Here is a 25163-nt window from a genome sequence, read left to right on the forward strand (position 1 = left end):
TCACTGCTGTGTTTTTTTAGTGCTAGATTGTTACATAGACTTTTGTAAGTCATGGCACAGCTTTCTTTGGATCGATCGTTTAAAAACACAATAAAAATTATATACACCATAAAATTCGAATCTAGCCTAGTAGTTTTTTTTTCAAATTTCTTTGTATCAAACTCCCGGTTCAGTTTAGACTTGAGAATATGAAAAAACGCACCATTTTTCATTGACAAAAGTGGTGCACAACTAGCGCCACCTAGACGATATTGTGGCGGTTAGTAGCCGAGCCAACACTTGACCTAAGTACACACATGAAGCATCCATTTTGATCTTTCTTGCGAGCTTTGATGCGAACTGTTTGTCATTTCAAGTCGCGCTTCAAGTGGTTTGTGTGTGGCTTAGCTCAGTGGCGCCAAACAGGTGGAGTCGTTATGGTGCCGCTTATAAAAGGAAAGTTGTCCTAGCTGCGTAGTCGTCATCCAATTTTCAAGCCAGGCGAGACTTTGGACTAGATGAAAAAAAAATTGTGTCGCTAGAAGGGCTGCTGCTGCAGTGTCGGACGACATCCGAGGAACTCTGACTGTGCGCTCTTTTCAGAAGTGCGGCATATCCAGTGCACTTGATGGCACTGAAGATCTCGCTGTTAGAAGACAGGGACTAAAAAGTCAGCGCTGAAGGAAGCAGGGACTGCGAGCCTGAATGAGAAGTTTAGTTTAAGTATACATTATGGGCCTGATGACGACGATACCAGTGATAAACGCATCGAGGACTCCCTTTCTTCATACCTCCTGTGGTCGTGACAAGACCCCGTGTTCCACAGCGTTCCCGAGTTCATCGTTTGAGTTGAAGCATTTATCTATCTGATGTTTTTTTCATGGCCATGATAATCGTAGGTGCTGAATCATGGCCAATGTAACACTGTATGCTGTAAGAAATCTGACAGTGCAACGCTGCTTCTTAATCTTCAGACTTTGCAAAATGAACACCACCCTGTCCTCTCATGCACTGCCGCATCAATTGGACGGCGCTTTTTATAAGAGCCTTTGCAGAGGAAGATTTGCAGAAATTGATGGACATCTGCGGTAATGAGGGAGATAGGTTAGATTTTAGATTCAGTAAGGAAAAATCAGCAGTCATGATTTTCAATGACAACGAATGTAGTGAGCTTAGAATACAGGAGGTCACGCTAGAGATAACAGATAAATACAAATATCTGGGCGTATGGATAAGCAATGGGACCGAGTATCTGAGGGAACACGAAACATACGTGACGACTAAAGGTAACAGGAATGCAGCAGTCATGAAAAATAGGGCACTGTGGAATTACAATAGGTATGATGTTGTAAGAGGAATATGGAAAGGGGTCATGGTTCCTGGGCTGACGTTCGGCAATGCGGTCTTGTGCATGAGACCAGAAGTTCAAGCAAGATTAGAAATTAAGCAACGTGGAATAGGTAGGCTTGCTTTAGGAGCTCACGGGAATACACCAAATCAGGGAAGACAAGGTGATATGGGATGGACATCATTTGATGGCAGCGAAACTAGCAGCAGGATAAAATTTGAGAAGCGATTGAGAGAAATGAAGGAGGATCGTTGGGCTAGGAAGGTTTTCAGCTACTTGTACATGAAGAATGTCGATACAAAATGGAAGAAGCGAACCAGGAAGTTGACTGGTAAATACTTAGAAAACAGCAGGTGGCCAAACCAAAAAGAACTATCGGTTAAGAAGAAAGTGAAGGAAACGGAGACTGACATGTGGAGAATGGGCATGATTAAGAAGTCCGCACTAGAGATCTATCGAACATTTAAGCAGGAAATTGCCAAGGAAAGGATCTATGATAATACTCGGGGTAGTTCGCTACTGTTTGAGGCTAGGACGGGAGTACTGCGAACCAAGACATATCGGGCCAAATACGAAGGGGTAGACACAGTATGCAGTGCGTGTGGAGAGGAAGAAGAAACTGCCGAACACTTGATAATGTTCTGTAAAGGGCTTCACCCTATAGTTCAGGATGATGGCGCAGAGTTTTTCAAAGCACTGGGGTTTAGGGACCGGGAGGGCAAGATAGACTTTAAGCAAGTAGACTTAACTAGAAGGAGGTTATCTGATTGGTGGCTAAAGTCAAGGCACGAGTGAAAATTAAACTCTTCACTGCAAAGTACGAATCTTCAAACTCACTTTTTAAGGAAAAAAAAATAAATATAGTTTTAAGTGCATTAAGTATTACGGCTTGGTGGCGCTAGCCACCGCCCGATCTAAAGGGTACAGCCATATCCATCCATCCATCCATCCATTTGCTATTTCCTGCGAATGTGAGCACCCAGACATGATCCGATCAATGGCAGAGACTCCTACCGCATCCTTAATCTTAGGTGTCTTGTTATGTTCTCCCATAGCAGAATAGGCATCTATGTCAATGGTCAAGTTGTTACCCTTCATACTATAATAAAGAACTGTGAGAGTCAGAACATTTATTGAAACTAGGTTGGAGCGTAGGCCTAGCCAGCGAAAGCAGCGATAATGTCCGGCGCGAGCGTCTCGTGCTTAGCACTGACGATGTGTGTTCCGAGCTATGCATGACCCACTACATACATCATTACAATACCTTTTCATTTCAATACTTCTTGTTGCAGACACAACTTGTCAGCCGATTCTCTGCAATTTTTTAGAGAAGTGCTCCTATTTAAATATTTTGTGTGATTGATAAGCTGCTAGTGTGGGTCTAATCACTTCCTCTTATAATGCAGGCCGCATTGCCAACTAATTGCCTCGCATCATGGCGTATTCCACGGTCCTAACAGCCATCACCCTGCAATTACTCTTTGCCGACATTGTCGACAGTGAACCCCTCTTGGCCATACCATGACCTGACGAGCTTGTTCACTCAAGTTGAACCAAATTGGCAAAGTTTCGAGTAAAGACTGGCAACTTCAATATACTGCTCAGTTTTCATATGCGAAATCCACAGGGCATGTGATCTGTTGTGGGGGTATCGCTGTTAGTTGCTTCTCTGATGGGGATGCAGGTTGGTGTGCATTCATCATTATGCTCTAAAAGTTTGCATTTCCTGTGCCTGCTGCTGTTGCTGTGCCCACCAGTGTGATTTTATAATATCTTTAGTTGATATTTATACTGTTATGCTCTTATGAGAAAGAGGCTATAGGGTCATAATACTCGTTCTGAATACCTTCAAAAAATTAACTTCCTCCCTAACTATATCCGCAAACCAGTGAGAATACTTTGCCACTTTTCCAAAGATGCGGATAACCAATGGCTACAAAGTATCAAGTTGGAAGCTGCATTCACTACAGATCCAAAAATGTTGAAATGCTAAAATTAGTAACATACACAACACAATTATTTCTTGAATGAAAAATATGAGGCAGTTATGCAGAGCAGCTCATAACAATCGAAAGATTACTTGAGCTCACCTCTAGATACAAATTATTAAAATATGAACTGAATGAACAAGAATAATCGTTTTAAGGCAGTTTAATCATTTATCGTCCATCGAAGGAAAAGACAACTTGGTAATGAACTGAACAGAAAATAGTGGTATGCCTTGTGTGTTTGTTTCGTGATTGATATTTCTCGTTTATTTGTGGCTGGGAGGTCATTGTCGTGTACGAATTACACAGAGCAGTTGCTCCACTGATCGCGTTTCGCTTTTTCTGACCGGGTGTCGGCTACCTTGAATTTCAAAGGCTTATTTTTTATGTAACCAAGGGGCCCCATTTAATGAGCCACTACTTACTGAATGCATGCCAGCCAGAAATCACAAAGTTCAGTCGCTTTAAAACTGATAAGAAACTTTTTTTGATGTGCAAAATATTTTGCTACACAGATATCCGCAGGTTTTTTTCTGTTTTGGTAAACACGGGTTCCTGTTTTGAACCTTTTGTGCTCCATCAAAACATGCTCTATCTTAGTGGGATGTGCCAGTTTTTCAGCGCTGTTATATTGTCTGAATTAATGAAATCGTGACATAGACAGTCAACAGTAGTGGCAACCATCATAGTATACAACGGATACATTACTGTTAGAAACTTATAGACAAGGCAATGGCTGTCTATAGTATTCGTGTCCTCCTATGTATTTGACACAAGGATTAGCCAGCCTCTTCGTCCTTGTTTATGCACCTTCCCACTGATACTGTAAATACTACAGATAAAAGCTTTTTCCGTCAAATTTTTGCTATGACTGTAAAACAAAATGTGTTTCCATATCGCACGGTACTTGTTTTTTACGATCCAGGATTTGACATAGGATTTGACGTGCCTTGTTCATATTTATTATTGAATGCTTAAAATGTGTTTTAAAACACTCCCATTCATGCCTTGCTCTGTAACAGCAAAAAATAAATAAAACAATATAAGTATGATGATGATGATGATGATCCTTGACACTCTGGCGCACACCCACAAAGGGGGATCGGCCAAGAACCTGCGGCAGGATCTTAACTAAAAGGCTAATAGTTTTTCAAAGAAAACGTAATTTTGGGCTGAAAAAAAGTATAGAAAGAAAAGCCGAAAATCGAAAAAGGAGTATATCTGAGCAGGGAGTGATGCAGGCTATCAGCTGCGATTTGAGACAGAGGTAATAGTGGGTCTAAAATGATATATATATATATATATATATATATATATATATATATATATATATATATATATATATATATATATATATATATATATATATATATATATATATATATATATAGGCAGATTAACATAGCAATCGCTTTGTTTCAATTAAGTATTCAAATACCGCAGAGCAGACGTCCCTGTGGCTATAACCAAATTTAATGCTGCCAAACGACAAAATTACTGCCACATTTAATTCTAATCCCAATTTTTCAAGTGGAGCTACCAGGTATCTTTTCCACTGATGAGAATATCGGCGACAGAACAAAAAGAAGTGATCTATCGTTTCCATTTCTTCGCAAGTCTGACATAAAGGTGACGCCTTTAGACCAACTTTATGCAAATAATAATTCAGTTAAGGAACTCTTCAACGCAATCTTTTAAAAGTAACTTCCAAGTGCCGTGTTGCACACCACTGTCTATTCCAGCGGCATCTTAGATGTGCGAAATCTCGATATTTATCCAATGAGTAGCAGTCGTATTCATGCAAACAGAGGTTTTTAAACCTTATTGCTCTCGCGTAAGCCGTATCAGGCAAAATCGGGATAAGGGGACCGCTAAGAGATACTGTGGCTAGTGCATCCGCCGTCTCATTGAGATATATGCCACGATGGCCTGGTACCCATTAGAGCTGCAGTTTTTCAAGTTTGTCGTTATGAGTTGTCAAAACATGTGCATAAGTGTTAAGTTGGCCCCTGAAGAAAGAGCAGCACATACTGAAAAAGAATCTGTAATTACGACTGCTTCCGATTCACCAAAAGGAAGTTTCCGTAGTGCCAGTACAATAGCAAATAATTCTGCTATGAATATTGGTGTGTAATCTGGGTGTCTAACCGAAAAGGACCAATCAAGGGAACGTGAGAAGATACCTGCCCCAGCCTTTTCATTTGATACGGATGCATCAGTCGCAATTATGTTGTTCATGTTCACATGTGCCAAGTAATCCTGCAGCCGATCATTTAAATATTTAAATGGCATTTGCTTTGCGTTAGAGGGATAAATATTCTCAAATTCTATCTTATCATCTATATTAACGTTTCTTGTTGAGAAAATATGTTTGATTTTGACGTTGAGTGGTTCAAGCAGCGCTTGAACGAACAATATCTGTGGGCAGCGGAATTGTGACCACCAAGTTTCAAAAAATAAACTTGGTTCTTTAATAAAAGCATAAAACGATGCTCTCTGGCGCACAGTGTATAGTTTTAAAAATGTTTGGATAGTAAGTATTTTGAATTTATTCAACAATGACGGTAGATGCGCTTCCATGTATAGCACATTGTTAGCAACAAACTTGGGCAGTCCAAGGCACAGTCGTAAAGCCTCCATTTCTAATAGTATTAGTGGTCTCATTTTATATGTCGCACTGCCCGAAAATAAGACACAGCCGAATTCCATGATAGGACGAATGTACATTTTATAGACCATTACCAATGTATTTCTTCGCAACCCCCTTTATATGTTGCTGAGCTGGCGTAACAAGCACCCCATGGCTCGTGTTGCTTTGGACGCAATGTGATCGATGTGGCTTTTCCAATTTAACGAGCTGTTATATATGATGCCTAAGTATTTGAGTGAATCCACCTGTGGAATCTGCTCTGTGCCATACATCCAGGAGATGTTGACAAGATCCCTGAACGAGAACGCCAGAAGCGCGCTTTTGTTTACGTTTAGAGACATTCCAATTTTTTCAAGCCATTCCTCTATCCTGTTCAGGTAATTCTGTAATATCTGATAAAGTAATTGCGGATCACTGTTTGTCGCAAAGAAAGCAATGTCATCTGCATAAACATATAAATGAATATCGCTATGTGTTGGAATCGAACTGAGGAAGATGTTAAACAATACCGGTGAGAGCACTGCCCCCTGCGGTACGCCACGGTATTGTCGATATCTGTTAGAAAAACAACCCCTTTGAAAGCACTAAAACTCTCTCTCCCTTAAAAACTCTGCTACCCATGCTGTCATGTAGTTTGGTAAGTGGGACATTTCCATCTGCTCTATTAGTATTTTATGCTCCACTTTGTCATACGCCTTGGCCAAATCCAGAGTAACTAATGCACAATACTTTCTTCTACGCCTAGCCAACTGTATACGACTCTCCAAATCCGCGTGCGCACACCATGTGGAGCATCCCGATTTAAAGCCAATTTGACCGGGTTTCAGTATTGATTTCTCCTCAATGTATTTTATTACACGTGCATTCAAAACTCTTTCAGTTAGTTTAAGCAAATTAGATGTAAGAGAAATCGGCCTCACATTGTCAAGTGTATACCCAAGTCCCTGTTTTTTAGGTATCGGAATTATTTTGGAAAGTTTCCAATCCGCCGGTATCCAAGAATTTTTCAAAGAGTAATTAACCATATTACAGAGTTCATGTGGGGAAATGTGATATAGTACTTTTATCATTGCTGAAGTTACTCAATCTGGTCCAGGTGCTGTAGGAGGTAAGTGCCTCACTACACCCGCTAGTTCCGCTAATGTCACCTCATTGAACTCCTCCCCTGCATTTGGCTTTACTATGTGTCTTGGCATTGTTGATCTGAATATTTCTTCTAATCCTTTAGCAATATTTTCTAATATTTCAGTGAGTTTGCTAGGCGATAGAATTGAAGAATCAATATTGTCTGATGATGGTATCATTTTTCTGGAATGCAAAAATCTAACAAGCGCTTTTCTGGTGTGTGGTTTTGAAAGATAGCTAAATTTGTTTGTGTCATAGTCATCTTTTGCTTTGCGTACTGTACGTTTAAAATCTGCTGCCACGTATTTATAGTCACACCAGTTTTTTGGGCATTGGTTGTGGATAAATTGCTTCCACGCCGCTTTTCGTTTTTTATACCCCCTCATACAATCAGAGTTCCACCATGGGCTAAGCGACCCGCCTGTGCCTGAAGTTATTGAAAAAGTTGACTTTTTCATTGTTCTTCTCAATACCGCACACAGACTTATAGCCCGAATGTCTTCCTGCATATCCCTGCGAAGAACCAAAGTAGACTTTAAGTCTTTTTGTAAACGCTCATAATTTACAAACAAGCCAATTTTACCAGTTAAAAATATCCCGGGAAGGTTAATATCGAAGCTAATAGGAAGGTGGTCACTGTTTGTTGCGCAATCTAATGTTTTCCACGACGAAATGTTTAGTGAGGAGATGGAAAAGGTCAGATCTATCGCCGACTTTGATTGTCTCCTAATAAACGTAACAGTGGGGAAATTTACACAAGAAAAGTTATTATCAACAGTCTATTCCCACAAGCGCCTTCCATTTACATCAGTCTTGAAACCCCAAGACACGTGGTGTGAATTAAAGTCACCAGTTAATATTACGTCCTTCCTGCAGGAAGCTAACATTGCATCTAAGCATCTTGTGTCCTGTACTCCTACCGGAAAGTATGCGTTAACAAAAGAAAAAGGGGAACAGCCGGGCAGAGTGATGTCTAATACCATAATTTCATAGTTGGAATCCATGCACAGCTAGTTAATCTTCGCTGTGTGACTAAATTTAGTTGATATAAAAATGGCAAGTCCACCACTTCTGCTAGGTCTGTCTATTCGAAATAAGCGATAATTTTTAGGTAAAATTTTTGTCCATTTGTAAGCCAAGTTTCTTGTAAAGTAATAATATCTGGAGAAATTTGCGAAGAAATACACGATAAATCTGTGGTAGCCGACCCTATTGATCGAAAATTCCACTGTAATACTTTTAAGGAGCCTATTTTGACACTATAAACCCGCCGCAGAGACTGCTTGATCCAAAAAATCCTTCTTCAAAAAGTCTTTTTTGGAGAGGTTCTCCAAAACGTCTTTCTTTGACAGGAAATTTTTAGATTTTGATTTCTGTGAAGACTTTATCGATAGGGGAGATCTGGCACGCTTCAAGAAATTATGAGATTCCGCATCCATATCTGTGAATTCATCATTGTCATCTGATACGGGTTCTGGATCTGCCCGCAGTATCTTATTGGAGGACCCTGCTTTAGGAGATGCGCATCGTGTAGGAGCTATGGGACTTTCTGTCCCGGCACACTTTGAAACCTCCAAATCCTGTGAAGTCTGATTTTTCATAGACACTGAAGCAATCATTTGGGTCAACTGAGATGTCAACAATTCAGTCACGACTCCAATAGTACTGCTGGTAAGACGCTTCATCGTCTTTTCCGTTGAGTTCTCTATAGCCTCTGCTGTATATTTTGCTAACGATGCATCCGTAGAAGTGGTATGTCGTGCTGTTACGCTTGCGTAACCTTTTGAGCGTTCTTGTAATTCAGTAACAGCTTCCCTTCGGAAGCAACGCCTGCGTTCCACAATTTCCAGCAGCTTAACTTCTCGTTCTTTCGCCTCACAATCTAAAGAGTCAGCAGGATGCGCTTCATGACATAAACAGCACTTCTCTTCCGTCGAGTTGCACTTACGGCTGTCGTGATTTTCTCCGCATAGTCGACATCTGGCAGTTGATCTGCACCTTTTCACGCTGTGGCCATATCTCCAACAATTCAAGCACTGCAGTGGCTTAGGGGATAGAGGCTCTACCTTATAGATAAGAGGCCAAGCTTCAATTTCAGATGGTCTTATCGTTCCCGCAAAGGTTACTATCACCGATTCGGTAGGTGATTTTTTATTGTCAACCAGACGCGTGCACCTGTATACTGACACTGCACCAGCTACCGAAAATAACTCATAAATTTCTGCAGGGGTCAGGCTCGTATCTACACCGCGGACTATGCCTTTCGAACATGCAAGATGCGCTGGAATAAATGGGCTCACCGGCTGCGTTGCAAATTCGGAACAATTGAGAAGGTCTCGGACGCACTCCTGATCAGCAGAGCAGCATAAAATACCACCACGACCGAAATGCCGGACCTCAGTGATCTTTTGAAAGTGTGTTGTGGCTTTCCGAAGCTCCATTTGAATCATCTTCGGGTTCTTCATAGGTATCGTACCTCCATTGGTCGGTACCAGAGCCACGGGGACGTTGATAACCCCACTGCAAAGAAAAGAATCAATCGGCCAATCCTTGGCCGGTATAGATGCTAGCCAAGGAGAAGGCCCTTGGCCAGGCGAAGAAATCGACATTTAAATAGCCTGAGTCGCTTGAACTTAGAAAATCATATGGCACAAACCACAAACAACTACCAAAAAAGCACTGAAACCACAAATAAGCAAACGTTAAACTCAAGTACAATCCTGTCGCCCGTCGTTCAAGCCGTTCCAACCCGTGAGCAGCAGCGCAGAACAGAATCAGCGCGACCAGCGTTCGGGATTCACATCCGGTCGTGTTCTTCTTCACGAGCACGAGCAAATCTCGAGGAGTTCTTTGTAAATAAATGTCTTCTTTTTTCTTTCATATGACATTCAGGCCCTTCGGCATGTTCTTTCCTCCTTATGCTGTAGGAATACATGTCCTCATGGTTGTTGCAATTCTGCACATAAAAATACTGCACCCTCTACTCATGTTCATCTATTGTAGTCAATGTTTACACAGCGCATAGCAACTTTTTTCAATGCTCTAACAAAAATGCAGCATGTATATCACACGCGTTGGAAACTTTGGGACTCGAAAAGTCTGTTCTCGGTCTTATGGGCACGAACAATTGTGTTCTGTCATTTTTAGCGCTTGGCTGTTCTAACACCACTTGTTAGAGCTTGAACGAATGTGTTGATAAAGAGCTGTCTGGAAACATTTTTGTAAATACACAATAATTATGCAATTTTTCACATTATGCCAGTGCTTTTTTCTTGGCAAAAAGCTTAAGGATTGTTCCCGTAACAAGTCAAGATGCAGAAGAGTGGCTATTTGAGCTAGTTGGTTATATTGCGTTGTAATAAGGGTTGCAGCGCAAGCTCGAAAGTGCTAGAAGAAAGGCAAACAAAAGGCGAAGAACGGAAGGCAAAGAAGACAACACCTGTTGTCTTCTTTGCCTTCCGTTCCTCACCTTTTGCCTGCCTTTCTTCCTGCACTTTCGTACTTGCACTGCAACCCTTATTACAATGGAAGTCAAAATGTCTTTTTTTAATAATGCACACACAGTAGTATATACTTTCTGCACACGTCGGATGAAAGTCAAGACGTCACACAGCAGTGTTGACACTACGTTGCCGGTATGTTGCCAAAACATTGCCTTGATGTTGAAAATGTGATTCTGGACGTTGCCATATCGTCCTGAATGTTAGAAGCAACGTTATCATGTAATCAGAAAAGAGAACGTTAAGCACTTTTAGGCAACGTTGCTGACTGACATCTGGGCGCTTTCATTCAATGTTAAGATAACAATCTGCGTTACTCAGAACAATACGAAGCAGCCGGTTCTCTCGGGAGTATAGTGCATCTTCGTAACAAACAGTACTGGCAGTAGCCAAAAGACAGCGCAGGCACACTTTGAACAACAACAAATTTGACTACAAACGCTTCACACACTGCTGCTGTGGTTTTAGGAAAGTTTTCGCCGTTTCTGTTCTGCTGACGAAACCAATCCGCGTTTGGACACATGTTTTTTTTTATATCTCAAGTAAAAAGGTTGTTTCTGCCTTAAAATATAGCAAAAATGTGCGAAAATATAAGATACGGCACTATGCACTGCATAAAATATTTCTTTACTTCAAAATAAAAACACACACAAAACACGTGTTCGTGCGAAATTTGAAACATTTGCTTGTTTGTGTTTTTCTTATACCGATGCCTTGTTAACATCTGTTCATTAATTGAGTAGTTAAGCTGGCTGTTAAAAATACTGGGAAAATCGCTGTATTTAAAACAAATTACAGGCAGCAAGCGAAATCGGCCATAACAAAATAAGCGTACTGGTACTTGATTGGGAAACATTATCTTAGCTATCTTTAGTAAACGATTCTCTTAGGAAAAGGTTCTAGTGAAGGCTTATTTGAACTTGGTTTGAAAAATATTTTTCTAAACAAAAATAAGCAAACGTTCCTTTATTGCTATATTAATCAAACGTCAAAGCCCATAGCCCATCACTAATTTGGTAACCCGTGTTATTCTGATACATTGTAAGGTCAATAAATATTTGTACTACACAAAAACCAGTTCGTCTACCATGGTCTTGTTTGTGTGTATTTCTTTGCATTAACAAATACATCATTTCTATATATAGTCATTGACTAAGGTTTGTTTGCAATGTTACGTGCTAACGAGGCACAGAGCTCTATATGTGTTGTTAAAAATCCTGTTGTATCTCTACAAGCTGCGTACTCCGCCATTGGCTAGTGAGCTTGTAGAGCATAGTTTGGTCAGCGCCGGCCATGAGGCGACGAGGAAGAGGCAGCACGAATGCCAGAACTAATGTAGAACTTACGTTCAGTTGGGCACTACCGCTATTCAGATATCCGTTAATGTTGTGGGGCAACTAATGAGATCATTGTGTCTAACCAGGGGACCTCTAAAAGCTCTTAGTCATGCTCCATGACCACGTTGCTCGCAAAGTTTTGTCGGCGACTGTGCTCATCGGCACCCATTAGTTTTTTCCACTTCTTTTGCACCCTAGTTTATACCCTTTTGATTTATGCACCCTTTTGGTTCCGCTTATAGAATGCTGAGGCGCGAATAGGGTGCTCAAAGGGTGTGCTTACAATGTGGCACCCATTTTTTACAACCTTATGGGTCAGAATTCGTTTAGTGTGTGCACCTTCATCTTCATCGCTGCTGTATACAGCGGAAGCACGGGTGGCTATGGTGCCTGAAATAGAGTGTACTTTTATCTTTCAATGAAAATACGACCTCAAAACATCCTTGAAACATTCACAGTAGGACACATCATTTTGGCAGTTTTTTAGCATTAGCTGTGCAACACTTTTGCCAATATTGCCTAAACTGAAAACTGTAGAAATAAAAACATGGGAACGCCTAAGCCGTAAACTTTCCTAGCTCAGTACAAGAGTGCTTTCACACTATTCTCTGGCTTTAAAGTCACATCCACCCCAACGAATTGCACTATGACGATTTTCTCTTCAAAAGGCATAAACAGCATCCTGAAAGTCATGCAGGCACCAGGAGGCAGTGTCACGTGGTCATTGTGGCTCATTTAAAGATTGTCCCCTAGAACCTCTTTTCGGTGGTTTCATAGAGCTTGTGCTAATCTAATGGTGTATGCACATGTGGCCTCTCATTCATTGCGTAAATATGGTAAATATTTGAAGAGCCCGCTCGACACCGATAACACGAGGTGTCTAGACAATGTACCTTTTAAAGGGTGCGCACTCAGTCTCAGTTAACACACAGTACACAAATGAAGATTAGAAGCGTTCGTTATCAATAAATAGCCCTTTAGTCTGCACAAATTGTATGATGTACACACATAGTCGACGACAAGCCACCGGCAGATGTTTTCAAGCTTGTTTGCTTACACCCATTCAAGAAAAGGTAATAAAAATATGACAATGAAGAGTAAGAAAGGCTGTTTCGAGTTTTACCCTTCTTATTTGTCGGCAAACAGGATAACGTGTGAATTTACTGCGAGTACGTTCGTTGCTTAAGCAACTCTTTGCCACCCTCGTTCGAAGTAATTCAAGATGATCACTCACCTGCTGTGGCCTAGAAGTAGTCATTCGGTTCGAAATGCGCGCTGCAAGCTTTCAGTTCTTTTGTGACAAGCTTTTTGATGCACAGTATTACAGTCCATTGCTGCCTCATTGCTTCCTCATTGCTTCCTCATTGCTTCCTCAGACCGTAAAACAATGAAGGCTTACGATGCCTTTGACGGTATGGTTCGACCATCGACGTACAGAGCATATGCGATTGCTCTTGAATTTTCTGGCCATTGCAGAAGCGGGTACATTCAGGGATGTTCAACCGACAAAACATTGGCAATCGATCAGTCCCCATAAGTAAGAACTCGCGAAAAGTGACGCCGACAATATCTAGCGTACACGTTGTCGCCAGGCGAGCCTTGCTCTATCAAGGCATGAGGGCTTTCGGTGGTTGCCGTGTGGCGCCGCCACCGTAGCTGAAATCTGCGAATACAGGAACGATTTCTGTACAGGTTCTGCTCAGAGAAGGCATTTTGAGGCTCGTTATATCTATCTGAACAAAAATGGCGGTAATTGAAGTGATGTATTTTGGTCAGTGCAACTATGATTTCAATGAGTATTAATTTCTTTCAACGCAGGGGCCGTTGTGCTTCCAATGTCGGAATGCAGGGTGGAGAGCAGACGGTGGCGCTAGACCCACGCTTGTGCATGGGATTGGGTCAGGTGGCGCACGAGTTCTTGCACGCGCTCGGCTTCTTCCACGAGCATAGCCGGCCCGACAGGGACCAATACGTTGACGTAGTCTGGGATAATATCATCGAGGGTGAGTTTGCGTTGTTCTGCTTCTGTTATTTACCTGTTGTTCGCACACAAATATTGTGAAAGAAATATGTGATGAATCAATTCAAATCTTCAGCCACGAGCGCTAGTGACGCTCTTACCAATACAAGCTTTAGTGTCAACATTACAAAGCCTATTTATCAGAGCGTTCGCAAACCACTCACACCTGGCTATGCTTACAAATTCCTACCTGACTACTACGCGGGAGTCGAAGTACGTGCTTGCGGAACTCTCCTTGAGTCCACTCTTTGATATTCATAGCAAGTCAATGAGTCACTGTGCTCTTCGGCTAGGTTTCATTGCCTTTTTACGAAGATACGTTGCCGGCCTAGTTGGTTGGGGTTCACCATTTGTATGGTATTGCACACTACGACAAGGACCCAAGAAGAGAGACGCACATACGCATAGCACTAACTTGCAACTATTGTTTTATTTGCGATCAAACGTGCTATGTATATAGTAACAGTGGACCCATAAAACCTGGAACACTACATGTTAATATACAGCACGCCTCATGAACGCGTCATCATCGATCGCGACAATCTGAACTCGCTGACGTCAAAGTGAAGATTCCAGATACTTCTTTTATTTAGCTGACAAAGCTATTGAAGCCACACTGTCACATTTATCTTTCACTGTTTTCAATTTTTAAGGCTTCAATTACTTCACGTGTAGCTCTGTCACTGGTCCTAAAGAGAATGGGGGTGTTTTGAAACACAGGTACACATTCACACCTCTGACAGTGAAGGGCCAAATGACCAGATATAGCTTTTTCTACGTTGAGTTTGTGTTCCCTGAGTCTTTCGTTCACACACCTTCCAGATTGGCCAATGTACACGCAATCAAAATTCAAAGCAGTGCCATAGACACTCCTTTGACTAGAGATGACTATCTGATTGTTGCCAATAATGATCAAAACAATTTTGACGCGGTTGTGACAGACACTCTAACCATGTTCTTGACAGTTTTATCTCCCCAGGTGCTGACGCATGAAGTACCAAATGACAATTTTATAATATTCCTTGACATCGGGCTGTATTTTCGGTCAGCAAGAGTATGCTGGAGCTATAAACCACGAGGAAATAAACCGGTTCTTTCGTTCACGTTCACTCACTCAAAATTGGTAAAGCAAGCGGTGATAAAATCCTGTTTTCAAAATTCAGTGGTGAAGTCGTGCCACCACTAGCTTGATGCAAGCTTGTGGGCTCAAGCTAAACTTTTATTGGATTCTCTTTATCCCATGCGCCTGTTAACCACCGTCGCGAAAAATATGATCAGGAGAGGAAGGGCAAACGTCAGAGACCAGGCAGCTGTAACTAAGTCAGCCAAGGTTGCTGTATTGCCCTACATGCATGCCATTTCGCATAACTAGCGAAGGATAGCGAAAAGGCTGGTGCGGATGCAGTTATTTCTGCTCCCGAACGGTTGCAAGGAATGTGCAAAAAGGTTAACGCAGACTGCAGCGGGAAACGGGAGTGTAAGATCAAGCACCGGGAAAATTTGTGAATTGTTGTCGTGGTTTTGTCTATGGCACTCCTTTGACTTGTGATTGCGTGTACATTGGCTAATCTGGAAGGTGTGTGAACAAAATACTTAGGGAACACAAATACAACGTAGAAAATCTACATCTGGTCATTTGGCCTTTCACTGTCAGAGGTGTGGTTGTGTCTCTGTGTTTCGAAGCACTCGAGTTCTCTTTAGGGTCCGTGACAGAACTACACGTGAAATCATTGAATTTTTTGAAATTGAAAAAATGAAAGATAAATGTATGTGTGTGGCTTCAATAGCTTTGTCAGCTAAAAAAAGAAGTATCTGGAAACTTCACTTTGACATCGGCGAGTTCAGAATGTCGCGATCGTTGATGACGCGTGCATGAGGCGTGCTTTATCTTAACATCATATGTACCAGGTTTTATCGGTCCACTGTTACTATGTGTATATATATATATATATATATATATATATATATATATATATATATATATATATATATATATATATATCGCGGAACCTTCGTGATTTACTAACCTCATCTAAAACCACGTGTTCACATCATGAAGGCTGTCATCCCTGCAACAAACCACGTTGCAAAGTGTGCGCGCACATGACGACATCTAAAACAGTTTCAAGTACATCGTCCAGTTTTTCTTTAAAGATAAATGGGAACTACACGTGTGATAGTATCAACGTCATCTATCTTCTCGAGTGTTCAACTTGCGGTGCTCAGTACATAGGTCAAACAGAGACAAGTTTCAGAATTCGTTTTAATAATCACCGTGCACATGCCGTAAGCCTCCCTAATCTACCGCTGTCGAAGCACGTCAGTATGCCTGGCCATGGTTTCGACAAAATTAGGGCCACGATTATTCAGTCCGGTTTTAAGACAAATCACGATAGGGAAGTGAGGGAATCCTTCTTGATCCACAAATTTAACACCATTCGTTCAGGTATCAATGAAAACGTAGCAAAGCTCACCTGCCTCGCACTATAACAACACGACTTCTTAGATTAGTAAAATATTTTAGTGTATATTAAATTGTATATTAGTCAACCGTGGTTTCTTTACTTCTGAGCTCTTTTACATGAACTGCCAACCATACTGTGCCCCACGTGTCGATGCGCAAGGAAACTTGAAACTTTTATATTCATGCACCCGTCACATGTCAGTCATGTACACACAAGGTCCTGACAGATTACCATTTTTTACTTTGATTGTCCTAGCTGCAATACCGAGAGTTCATCACGTGAGCCTATAAAAGCGGCTGCATTGTATCATACCTACTTACTCTGACGAAGGCCATGCCACGGCCGAAACGTTAGTAAATACGATCCTTTTCTTATGTGCTATCTTCAAGTTATTTCAATATAGAAAATACCCGGACCTGTCGTGCCTTCCCTTTTAGTTCTTCTTCAACCATGGGTCCTGGGACAGCACTGAAGAAAAGGATGATTTCGAAATACCCTGTGCACACTCCTACCACAGCAGTTGTGGGAGATTCACAAACAAAGTATATACATCAATACTTCGACCCCCTCAGCAATGGCGCACCAGCCTTCATTTCGCAGTGCGGTGCTACAATCGGTGATGTGCGTGACTTACTGGGTCTAGTGCCCCGCTCAGCATCCTGTCTTATTCTTCATGTTGGGACGGTCGATGTGGCTTCGTGTTCGGGACACGAGGCGTTTGCAAAGTACCGCGATCTACTTGAAAGCATTGCAAAATACCGCCCAGAAATTCGGCGAATTTACGCCACGCTGATACTGCCTAGAAGTGGAAACCGTCGACAAAGGAACTCTAACCTGACATTCGTCCGACGCTGCAACAGAGAAGCATCAGTCTTCAACAGCATGCTTCGGAACTTTTGCCGCTATTCCCGGCTAGTTTGCTACCTCGATCATGAAATCGAATGGTTACCACCCACACGCGTCCTCGCAGCAGACGGCCTTCATATGAGCTTCGAGGGTGTGTCGTTGCTTGCAAGCCACATCCGCCGCCTGTGCTTCAGGAGACCGGTGGATGCGACATCAGCTGCCTGGTGCGATTCATCAACGAATGACGACTCTCCGCATCGAGTGGATCGAGCTGGGCGACCTTCAGCACCCAGTCATCCTACAGCACAGCCGAACTCAAGAAACAACACCGCGCCGACAGCAACCTTCACCATGACGAGCAAGCCTTCCGTAGCAGAGAACGTCACCTCGAAAGCAGCGCGCACCCACATGAACAAGTCTCAATCTACACAGCCTACGTCTTGCCTACCGCCGCCTGCAGTCGTTGCATCACTTTCGCCGTCTCAACCACGCTACGGACTCCGGAACAGGGGCACAACCACGAGAGGAACCAACTGACTAACACAACGCCAGCTAAGTGAGAGTACTTTATCTGTTGGCTCAATGAATTTTTTAAGGACCAGGAAGGTTATAGAAAAACGGACTCGTTGTGAATCCCACATTTCTATGCTTAGAATGTATGTCGCGGCAACAAGTGCTCCTAAAGGTTTACAACTAAAACTGCAGCCGGCCACATCAGAGATGTCAAAGAAAAACCTGTCAAGGTGGCACAACACCTTAAATCGGGCGTCTGTTGAACTAACCAGCATACTTATTAGTCATTATGAATCATCAGAAAAAGGTCTGCGGAATCAGGAAAAACAGCTTGTGCAATCATCTCAGTTTACGACTGAAGAATTAAAAACTCTCGAATTATATCGGTCACAGAAGTTAGCCGAGCTGGATGCTAAAAAGTCAAAGAAGGTCGCGCGTGACAACTTAGAAAAAAAGGAATGCTCCCGACGAGGAAACATTCTAACTACAGCTGAAATGCGCCAGCCCGAGCTGGAAAGTAAATCTTCTGGACAGGATAACATTATAATTTTGTCATGTTACGATCTATCAATTGAGGAACGTAGTGTGTTATCTCGAGGACTTAATTTTTGCCCTGCAACAGGAGGCTATAGTGAATTTCAGTTGGTGAAGGATCTTCACAATTTCGAACGTAACATGCGCCTCCGTGAGTACTTTTATGATCGCTTCTCGGCTCACAATACCGATAGCTCATCATTGCCATCTTACAAGCATTGGACACCCCCCTCCCAAAGAGACAAATGTCTGGACCTTTATATCAGAGCTGTACAACGCGATGTCATGCAGGCATATAAAGAACGTACACCATTGCACCGCAACCTTACTGACAGAGAGCAACAAGCAATTGAATCCCTCGCTGGTCGTAATGACATAATTATAAAACCTGCAGATAAAGGAGGCGCCATTGTTGTAATGGACCGAAGCAAATATATCAGCGAAGGCCATAGGCAGCTCAGTGATGCATCATATTACAAGCGGAAAGATCATGACCCAACAAACGAGTTCAAAGATATTGTTCGTGATACCTTGACTGCGCTCTTTAATGATAAAGAAATAAGCTATGGCACTCTGAGATCCCTCATACCGTTGAGCCCAGTAGCTGGCAGGTTTTACCTTCTTCCCAAAATTCATAAGAGAGATAATCCCGGTAGACCGATAATTTCTGGAATTGGAACAGTGACTGAGAACCTTTCCTGTTATGTAGATAGCCTCATCAACACCATTCCGTCCAGCTTTTCTTCTTACATTAAAGATACCAATCACTTTCTATCAGATATTGTTGACCTACAGGTTCCTCAAAATTCGTTTCTTGTTACGTTAGATGTCACGTCACTGTATACTAATATCCCTCACTCAGATGGCATCGAGGCAGTTATCTGCGCGTACAACGATTGCCACGCCAACAAACCAGTTTCCGCATCTACGTTAGCTACGTTGCTTAAGCTCATTCTTGAACTTAACAATTTCGAATTTGATGGGACACATTATGTTCAAATTAGCGGTACATCTATGGGCACAAGAATCGGACCAAACTAAGCAAACATATTTATGGGGCTCCTTGAAAACAAATTTCTTGCAAATTGTGAATATAAGCCATTTTACTATAAGCGGTTCATCGACGACATTTTCCTAATCTGGCACCATAGTGAATCGCAACTTCTTTCTTTCATAGCAGATCTTAACAACGCTCATCCGGCGATTTCTTTTTCGCACTCATATTCACCTGTGAACATAAGCTTCCTTGATGTCATGGTCACTCTACGTAACGGGAAGCTGATAACTAATCTTTACAGGAAACCCACGGATAGGCAGCAATATCTTCACTTTAGTAGTAGTCACGTGAAACACAACAAAACTAGTGTTCCCTACAGCCAAGCAGTCCGTTTTAAAAGAATATGCTCTGATAGCAGCGAATTTTCCCGCCACTGCGAACAACTTCGGAGCGCGCTCGAAAAACAGAGCTATCCGGCCAGCATAATCACAGACGCCATCAAACGTGCAGAAGAGCTTGACCGTTCAGACCTGCTGAGTACTAACAAAAGACCCAAAGATTGTTCGCGGACTAATCTAATTTTGACACATGCGGCCTCAGCTCCAAATGTGAACCATATCTTAAAGAAACATTTTAACATTTTAATACAGAGCGAGCGGCTCAAAGGAATCTTTGCAGAACAACCACGCGTGGTCTACCGACGATCGCGGAACCTTCGTGATTTACTAACCTCATCTAAAACCACGTGTTCACATCATGAAGGCTGTCATCCCTGCAACAAACCACGTTGCAAAGTGTGCGCGCACATGACGACATCTAAAACAGTTTCAAGTACATCGTCCAGTTTTTCTTTAAAGATAAATGGGAACTACACGTGTGATAGTATTGTCACGGGGTCGTGACGTGGCCGAAGACAGGAGACTTCTTGTTGGAATTTAACTGTTTATTTGGGCGAACCTGTGCCCGGTAAACAGAAAGTCCAATTACAGCAGCAGTCTCGCACAGATAGCAGTCTCAGACTGATAGCGGCGAACGGAGCGTCGGCCTTCGATCAACAACTGACAAGCGGCGAAGCGCGTCGGCATTTATACTCCCGCCGTCGAATGTTCTAGCGCTATCGCTGGCGGCGGCGTGCGTTCCAGAACAATCTGTACCATTCGCACAGTGGGCGTGATCTTATCGAAATGATCTACTACAGTCCGGAACCCTCTAGAAAACTGCAGGCGCGGTTTGCGCTGAGAATCGTGTGGTGTTTTGGGACGATAACAAAAACTTGGGAAATGGAACGTGGCAGTATCAACGTCATCTATCTTCTCGAGTGTTCAACTTGCGGTGCTCAGTACATAGGTCAAACAGAGACAAGTTTCAGAATTCGTTTTAATAATCACCGTGCACATGCCGTAAGCCTCCCTAATCTACCGCTGTCGAAGCACGTCAGTATGCCTGGCCATGGTTTCGACAAAATTAGGGCCACGATTATTCAGTCCGGTTTTAAGACAAATCACGATAGGGAAGTGAGGGAATCCTTCTTGATCCACAAATTTAACACCATTCGTTCAGGTATCAATGAAAACGTAGGAAAGCTCACCTGCCTCGCACTATAACAACACGACTTCTTAGATTAGTAAAATATTTTAGTGTATATTAAATTGTATATTAGTCAACCGTGGTTTCTTTACTTCTGAGCTCTTTTACATGTCCTGCCAACCATACTGTGCCCCACGTGTCGATGCGCAAGGAAACTTGAAACTTTTATATTCATGCACCCGTCACATGTCAGTCATGTACAAACAAGGTCCTGACAGATTACCATTTTTTACTTTGATTGTCCTAGCTGCAATACCGAGAGTTCATCACGTGAGCCTATAAAAGCGGCTGCATTGTATCATACCTACTTACTCTGACGAAGGCCGTGCCACGGCCGAAACGTTAGTAAATACGATCCTTTTCTTATGTGCTATCTTCAAGTTATTTCAATATATATATATATATATATATATATATATATATATATATATATATATATATATATATATATATATATATAGCATGTGTGATGGCAAATAAAAGAATAGTTGCAAGTTAGCGCTGTGTGTGTGTGTGTGTATCTCTTCCTCTGTCTTTGTCGTGGTGCGCTATACCCTTACAAATGATGAGCCCTTTTACGAGCGTAATTGTCTATTGCCCCCCCCCCTCCCCAAATCATATGAGCCAATCGGTCACCAGAAAAACATGGTTGATCCCACTCACGAAAAAATTGGTTTAATACAAAACAAAATGAGCCCTTACAGAATATTGTTTAATATTTACTGTGGATTAATGGCATCTAAAGAAGCGTTCAACGCAGTTGCTTCCACGTTCATGCTTAGTGATACACCTCCATCCTGGTGACAGAGATTAATCTAAAAACATCCCCTTGTGGTTATTGATGCATGTGGTAGCTGTAGTGTAGATAATGTTAGAGCAGAACCAAAAATGCAGTGCGGCAGCAAAAAGAGATGACTGATTGTACGTCAAACTTAAGCTGAGGTCTCCTACTCGCGACATCTTTGATTTAGTTAACGCCACGGCCCGATTCCAAGTAAACGCAATGCGCACTGTGCCTTTGCTGTTAGCCAACTGTGGGTGTTTGCGGCGCGAGCCTGAGTGGTGAGCACATCCAAGCGTAGCAGGTCCGTTCACTAATGACAGTGACACCAATATCACTAATGACAGTGAATGGACAGGTAGTTACTGAGAAGCTACAACTTGCAAATATTACATGGGGTTCGACGTCCCAAAACCACCATATGATTATGAGAAAAGCCGTAGTGAAGGGCTCCGGAAATTTCGAGCACTTGGGGTTCTTTAACGTGCAATCAAATCTGAGAACTTGAGCCTAGATTTCCGCCTTCATCGGAAATGAAGCCGCCGCTGCCGGGGTTTGATACCGCGACTTGCGGGTCAGCAACCCAGTACCTTAGCTACTAGACCACCACGGTCCCAAGTAACGCAAATTTTTGTCCCGACGTTTAATGAAAGCGCCCAGATGTCAGTCAGCAATGTTGCCTAAACGCGCTTAACGTCCTCTTTTTTGATCACATGATCACATTGCTTGTAACATTCAGGACAATATGGCAACGTCCAGGATCACATTTTCAATATCACGGCAATGTTTTCGCAACATAGCAACAACGTAATGTCAACATACGAGCAACATGATGTCACCATACGAGCAACGTGATGTCACCATACTAGCAACGTGAATGCAGCATACCAGTAACGTGATGTCAACATTGCTGTGTGACGTGTTGACTTTCATGCGACGTGCGCAAAAAATATATTGATACGGGACTTTCGTTGAAGTAGGGTAGAGGAGAAAGAAGTGAATGTGTTCTGTGCCAGGCCTGACTGCTGCAACCGCCTATCATCCCGTCTCTACAATAAACATCTCTCACTCGTAACACAATTGGCGGAGAGTGCTCGATAACGCTTTGGAGCACCGGACAAGTACAGCGGAAGAAACACCCCTGGAACTTCGCCGGAGCCGCAGACTTGCAGCACTTCCGCCGCTGCCAGCCATCGTGAACCCTGACGGCAAAATTCAACCAGCTGCGTATGACACCTATGGACACCATTACAGGGAACCGCGCCTGTTCTCTGGGAAACCTGGAGAGGACGTCGATGAATGGCTCAAGCACTATTGGCGGGTGAGTCTGTATAACTACTGGGACACTACCGGCCAGCGCAACTACGTACCGCTTTTTTCTTCAGGGAACCGCGTTGACGTGGTACGAGAATCATGAAGAGAATTTGCCTACGTCGGCGAATTTTGTGGACGAAATCAAGAAGTGTTTTGGAGATCCAATCACAAAAAAGAAGCGCGCTGAGCACACCCTGAGCCAACGTGCTCAAGTCCCTGGGGAGACATGTACGATATATATTGAAGAAGTTCTCAAGCCTTGCAAGAGTATGGACCCCCTAATGACTGATGATGATACGGACGGGCATCTCCTCAAGGGCGTTGCGGAGGATATCTATCACTACCTTATAGGAATGGATGACTTGCAGTTGGTCAATGACATCATCCGACATTGCCGAACATTTGAGGCCCTTAAAGCTCAGTGCATTTCGGATAAGTTTGGTAGACTCCCCAACGTAACAACGGTCGCAAGCATCGACGTAGTCCCTCCACCGAGCGATCTCGCGTCAACAATACAAGAAATAGTGCACGAAGAACTTGATCGGCGGGACACGGCTGCGCCTTGGATAGCACATAGCCCTGGTTCTTATACTTCATGCAGCCCCCCGCCTGCGTCCATTAACGCTGCGGGCTTCGTCGACTCAAGGACGCCGGTACAGTTGCGTCGTCATGCCTATATGTCTGATCCGCGAAACGACTCCGTGCAAAGGTCACCCTCCGATAGGGCAGCGTGGCAAGATTATGCCGCTGACCATCTTCAGCAGCGAGTGGGGCGTGAAGCACCTGAGTGCTTTTACTGTGGCATTCATGGACTTATAGCCCGCGTCTGCACAGAGCAGCTTCGGTCACCTCTGCCACAGTATCAACGACCCCCGGCACCCTCACGGCACGCAAGTACTCGGAGAGACTATCACTGGCCACCTAGCGGCTACTACCAAACCACTTTCAACAGACCTTCAACAGCAATTCGCCGGCGTCTGTGCGGAGTGTGACGCCACCAGCCTCCTCCCACCAGCATCGGTCACCATCACCAGGTCGTCAGCGTCTCACATCTCCTCCACCACCAAAAAACTAGACGCCGCGGCCGGTGGAGGTGAGGTTGGCGGACAATTTTCACTGCGTAGGGATATGCCTCCGTAAGTTTCTATGCTACAAAATATTGTCAGTGTTCTTATAGATGGTGTCTCCACGTCTGCGTTAGGCGACACAGGAGCAACTGTTTCCGTCATGAGCAGAAATTTTAAGACTTGTCTTGGCAAGAAAGTGATGTTCTCTTGGGGAAGCCAGACAACGTTTCGTGCAGTGATTGGAGAACCGTTGCGCCCAGTGGGAGTTTGTACTGCAACTGTTAGTTTCGGTGCTAAACTGTTTAAGGCAGGTTTTGCAGTTCTTAATTTTAGTCATGACGTTATCCTGGGGATAGACTTTTTGAAAGAATGTGGAGCCATTGTGGATTGCACCGGTGGCGAAGTTTTACTGTCTGGTTTTTGTGAGAAGCCCACGTGATGCCACCAGACTATCGCAGTCGTTGATGACATAGTTTTGCCGGCCCAATCGATAGTTCAAGTGCCTGCTGATGTTTGTGGTATCACAGCAGATAACGTTGACGTTATAGTTAACCCAATCCAGCTGAACTGTGCGAAGAAGGATGTGGTTGTGCCACACTGAGTGATTTCTGCAAGTAGTGGCAAAGCTTTGATATGGGTGGTCAACTCCTTTTCCGAGCCGATTGTACTGCCTGGTGGAATGAGGCTGGCTGTGTTTGAGTTCGACGTCAGGAGCAAGGTTAACATTGCAGTCATTAGCAACGACAGGAATAAGGAAAATGCGTCTGATGTGGCTTGTCCTAAGGATGACATACTAATAGATATGGTGAATAGGTCTCTTTCGCCAGAGAAGAGACAAGCGTTAGTTCATACCCTCTCCATTCATGCATCCGTTTTTGATTTCGCACTCAATAGCCGTACATTTTCTGCACCACCTTCACGCACTCGTCATGCGATTGATACTAGTTCTGCTCATCCCATTCATCGGAGACCATACAGAGTATCTTCGTCGGAGCGTAAACTTATGGCTGAGCAGGTGGAAGAAATGTTGTCTAAGAAAGTTATATAAGAGTCGTCTAGCCCCTGGGCAGCACCAGTTATACTTGTAAAAAAACGATGGGTCTTGAACATTC

The 25163-nt window shown here is 43.1% G+C and overlaps 1 protein-coding gene across 3 annotated transcripts in view; it reads left to right on the forward strand.

Moving 5' to 3' along the window:
* LOC119161647 (low choriolytic enzyme) overlaps positions 1 to 25163 on the forward strand; it is a 1178895-nt gene that overhangs the window by 1107738 nt on the left and 45994 nt on the right. For all 3 annotated transcript variants that reach the window (XM_075880927.1, XM_075880930.1, XM_075880928.1), the window contains one exon: positions 13746 to 13930. In XM_075880927.1, the coding sequence (XP_075737042.1) occupies positions 13746 to 13930 (185 nt within the window). The remainder of the gene's footprint in view (positions 1 to 13745; positions 13931 to 25163) is intronic.

This window comes from Rhipicephalus microplus, chromosome X, assembly GCF_043290135.1.
Source record: "Rhipicephalus microplus isolate Deutch F79 chromosome X, USDA_Rmic, whole genome shotgun sequence".
NCBI classification, from domain to species: domain Eukaryota; kingdom Metazoa; phylum Arthropoda; class Arachnida; order Ixodida; family Ixodidae; genus Rhipicephalus; species Rhipicephalus microplus.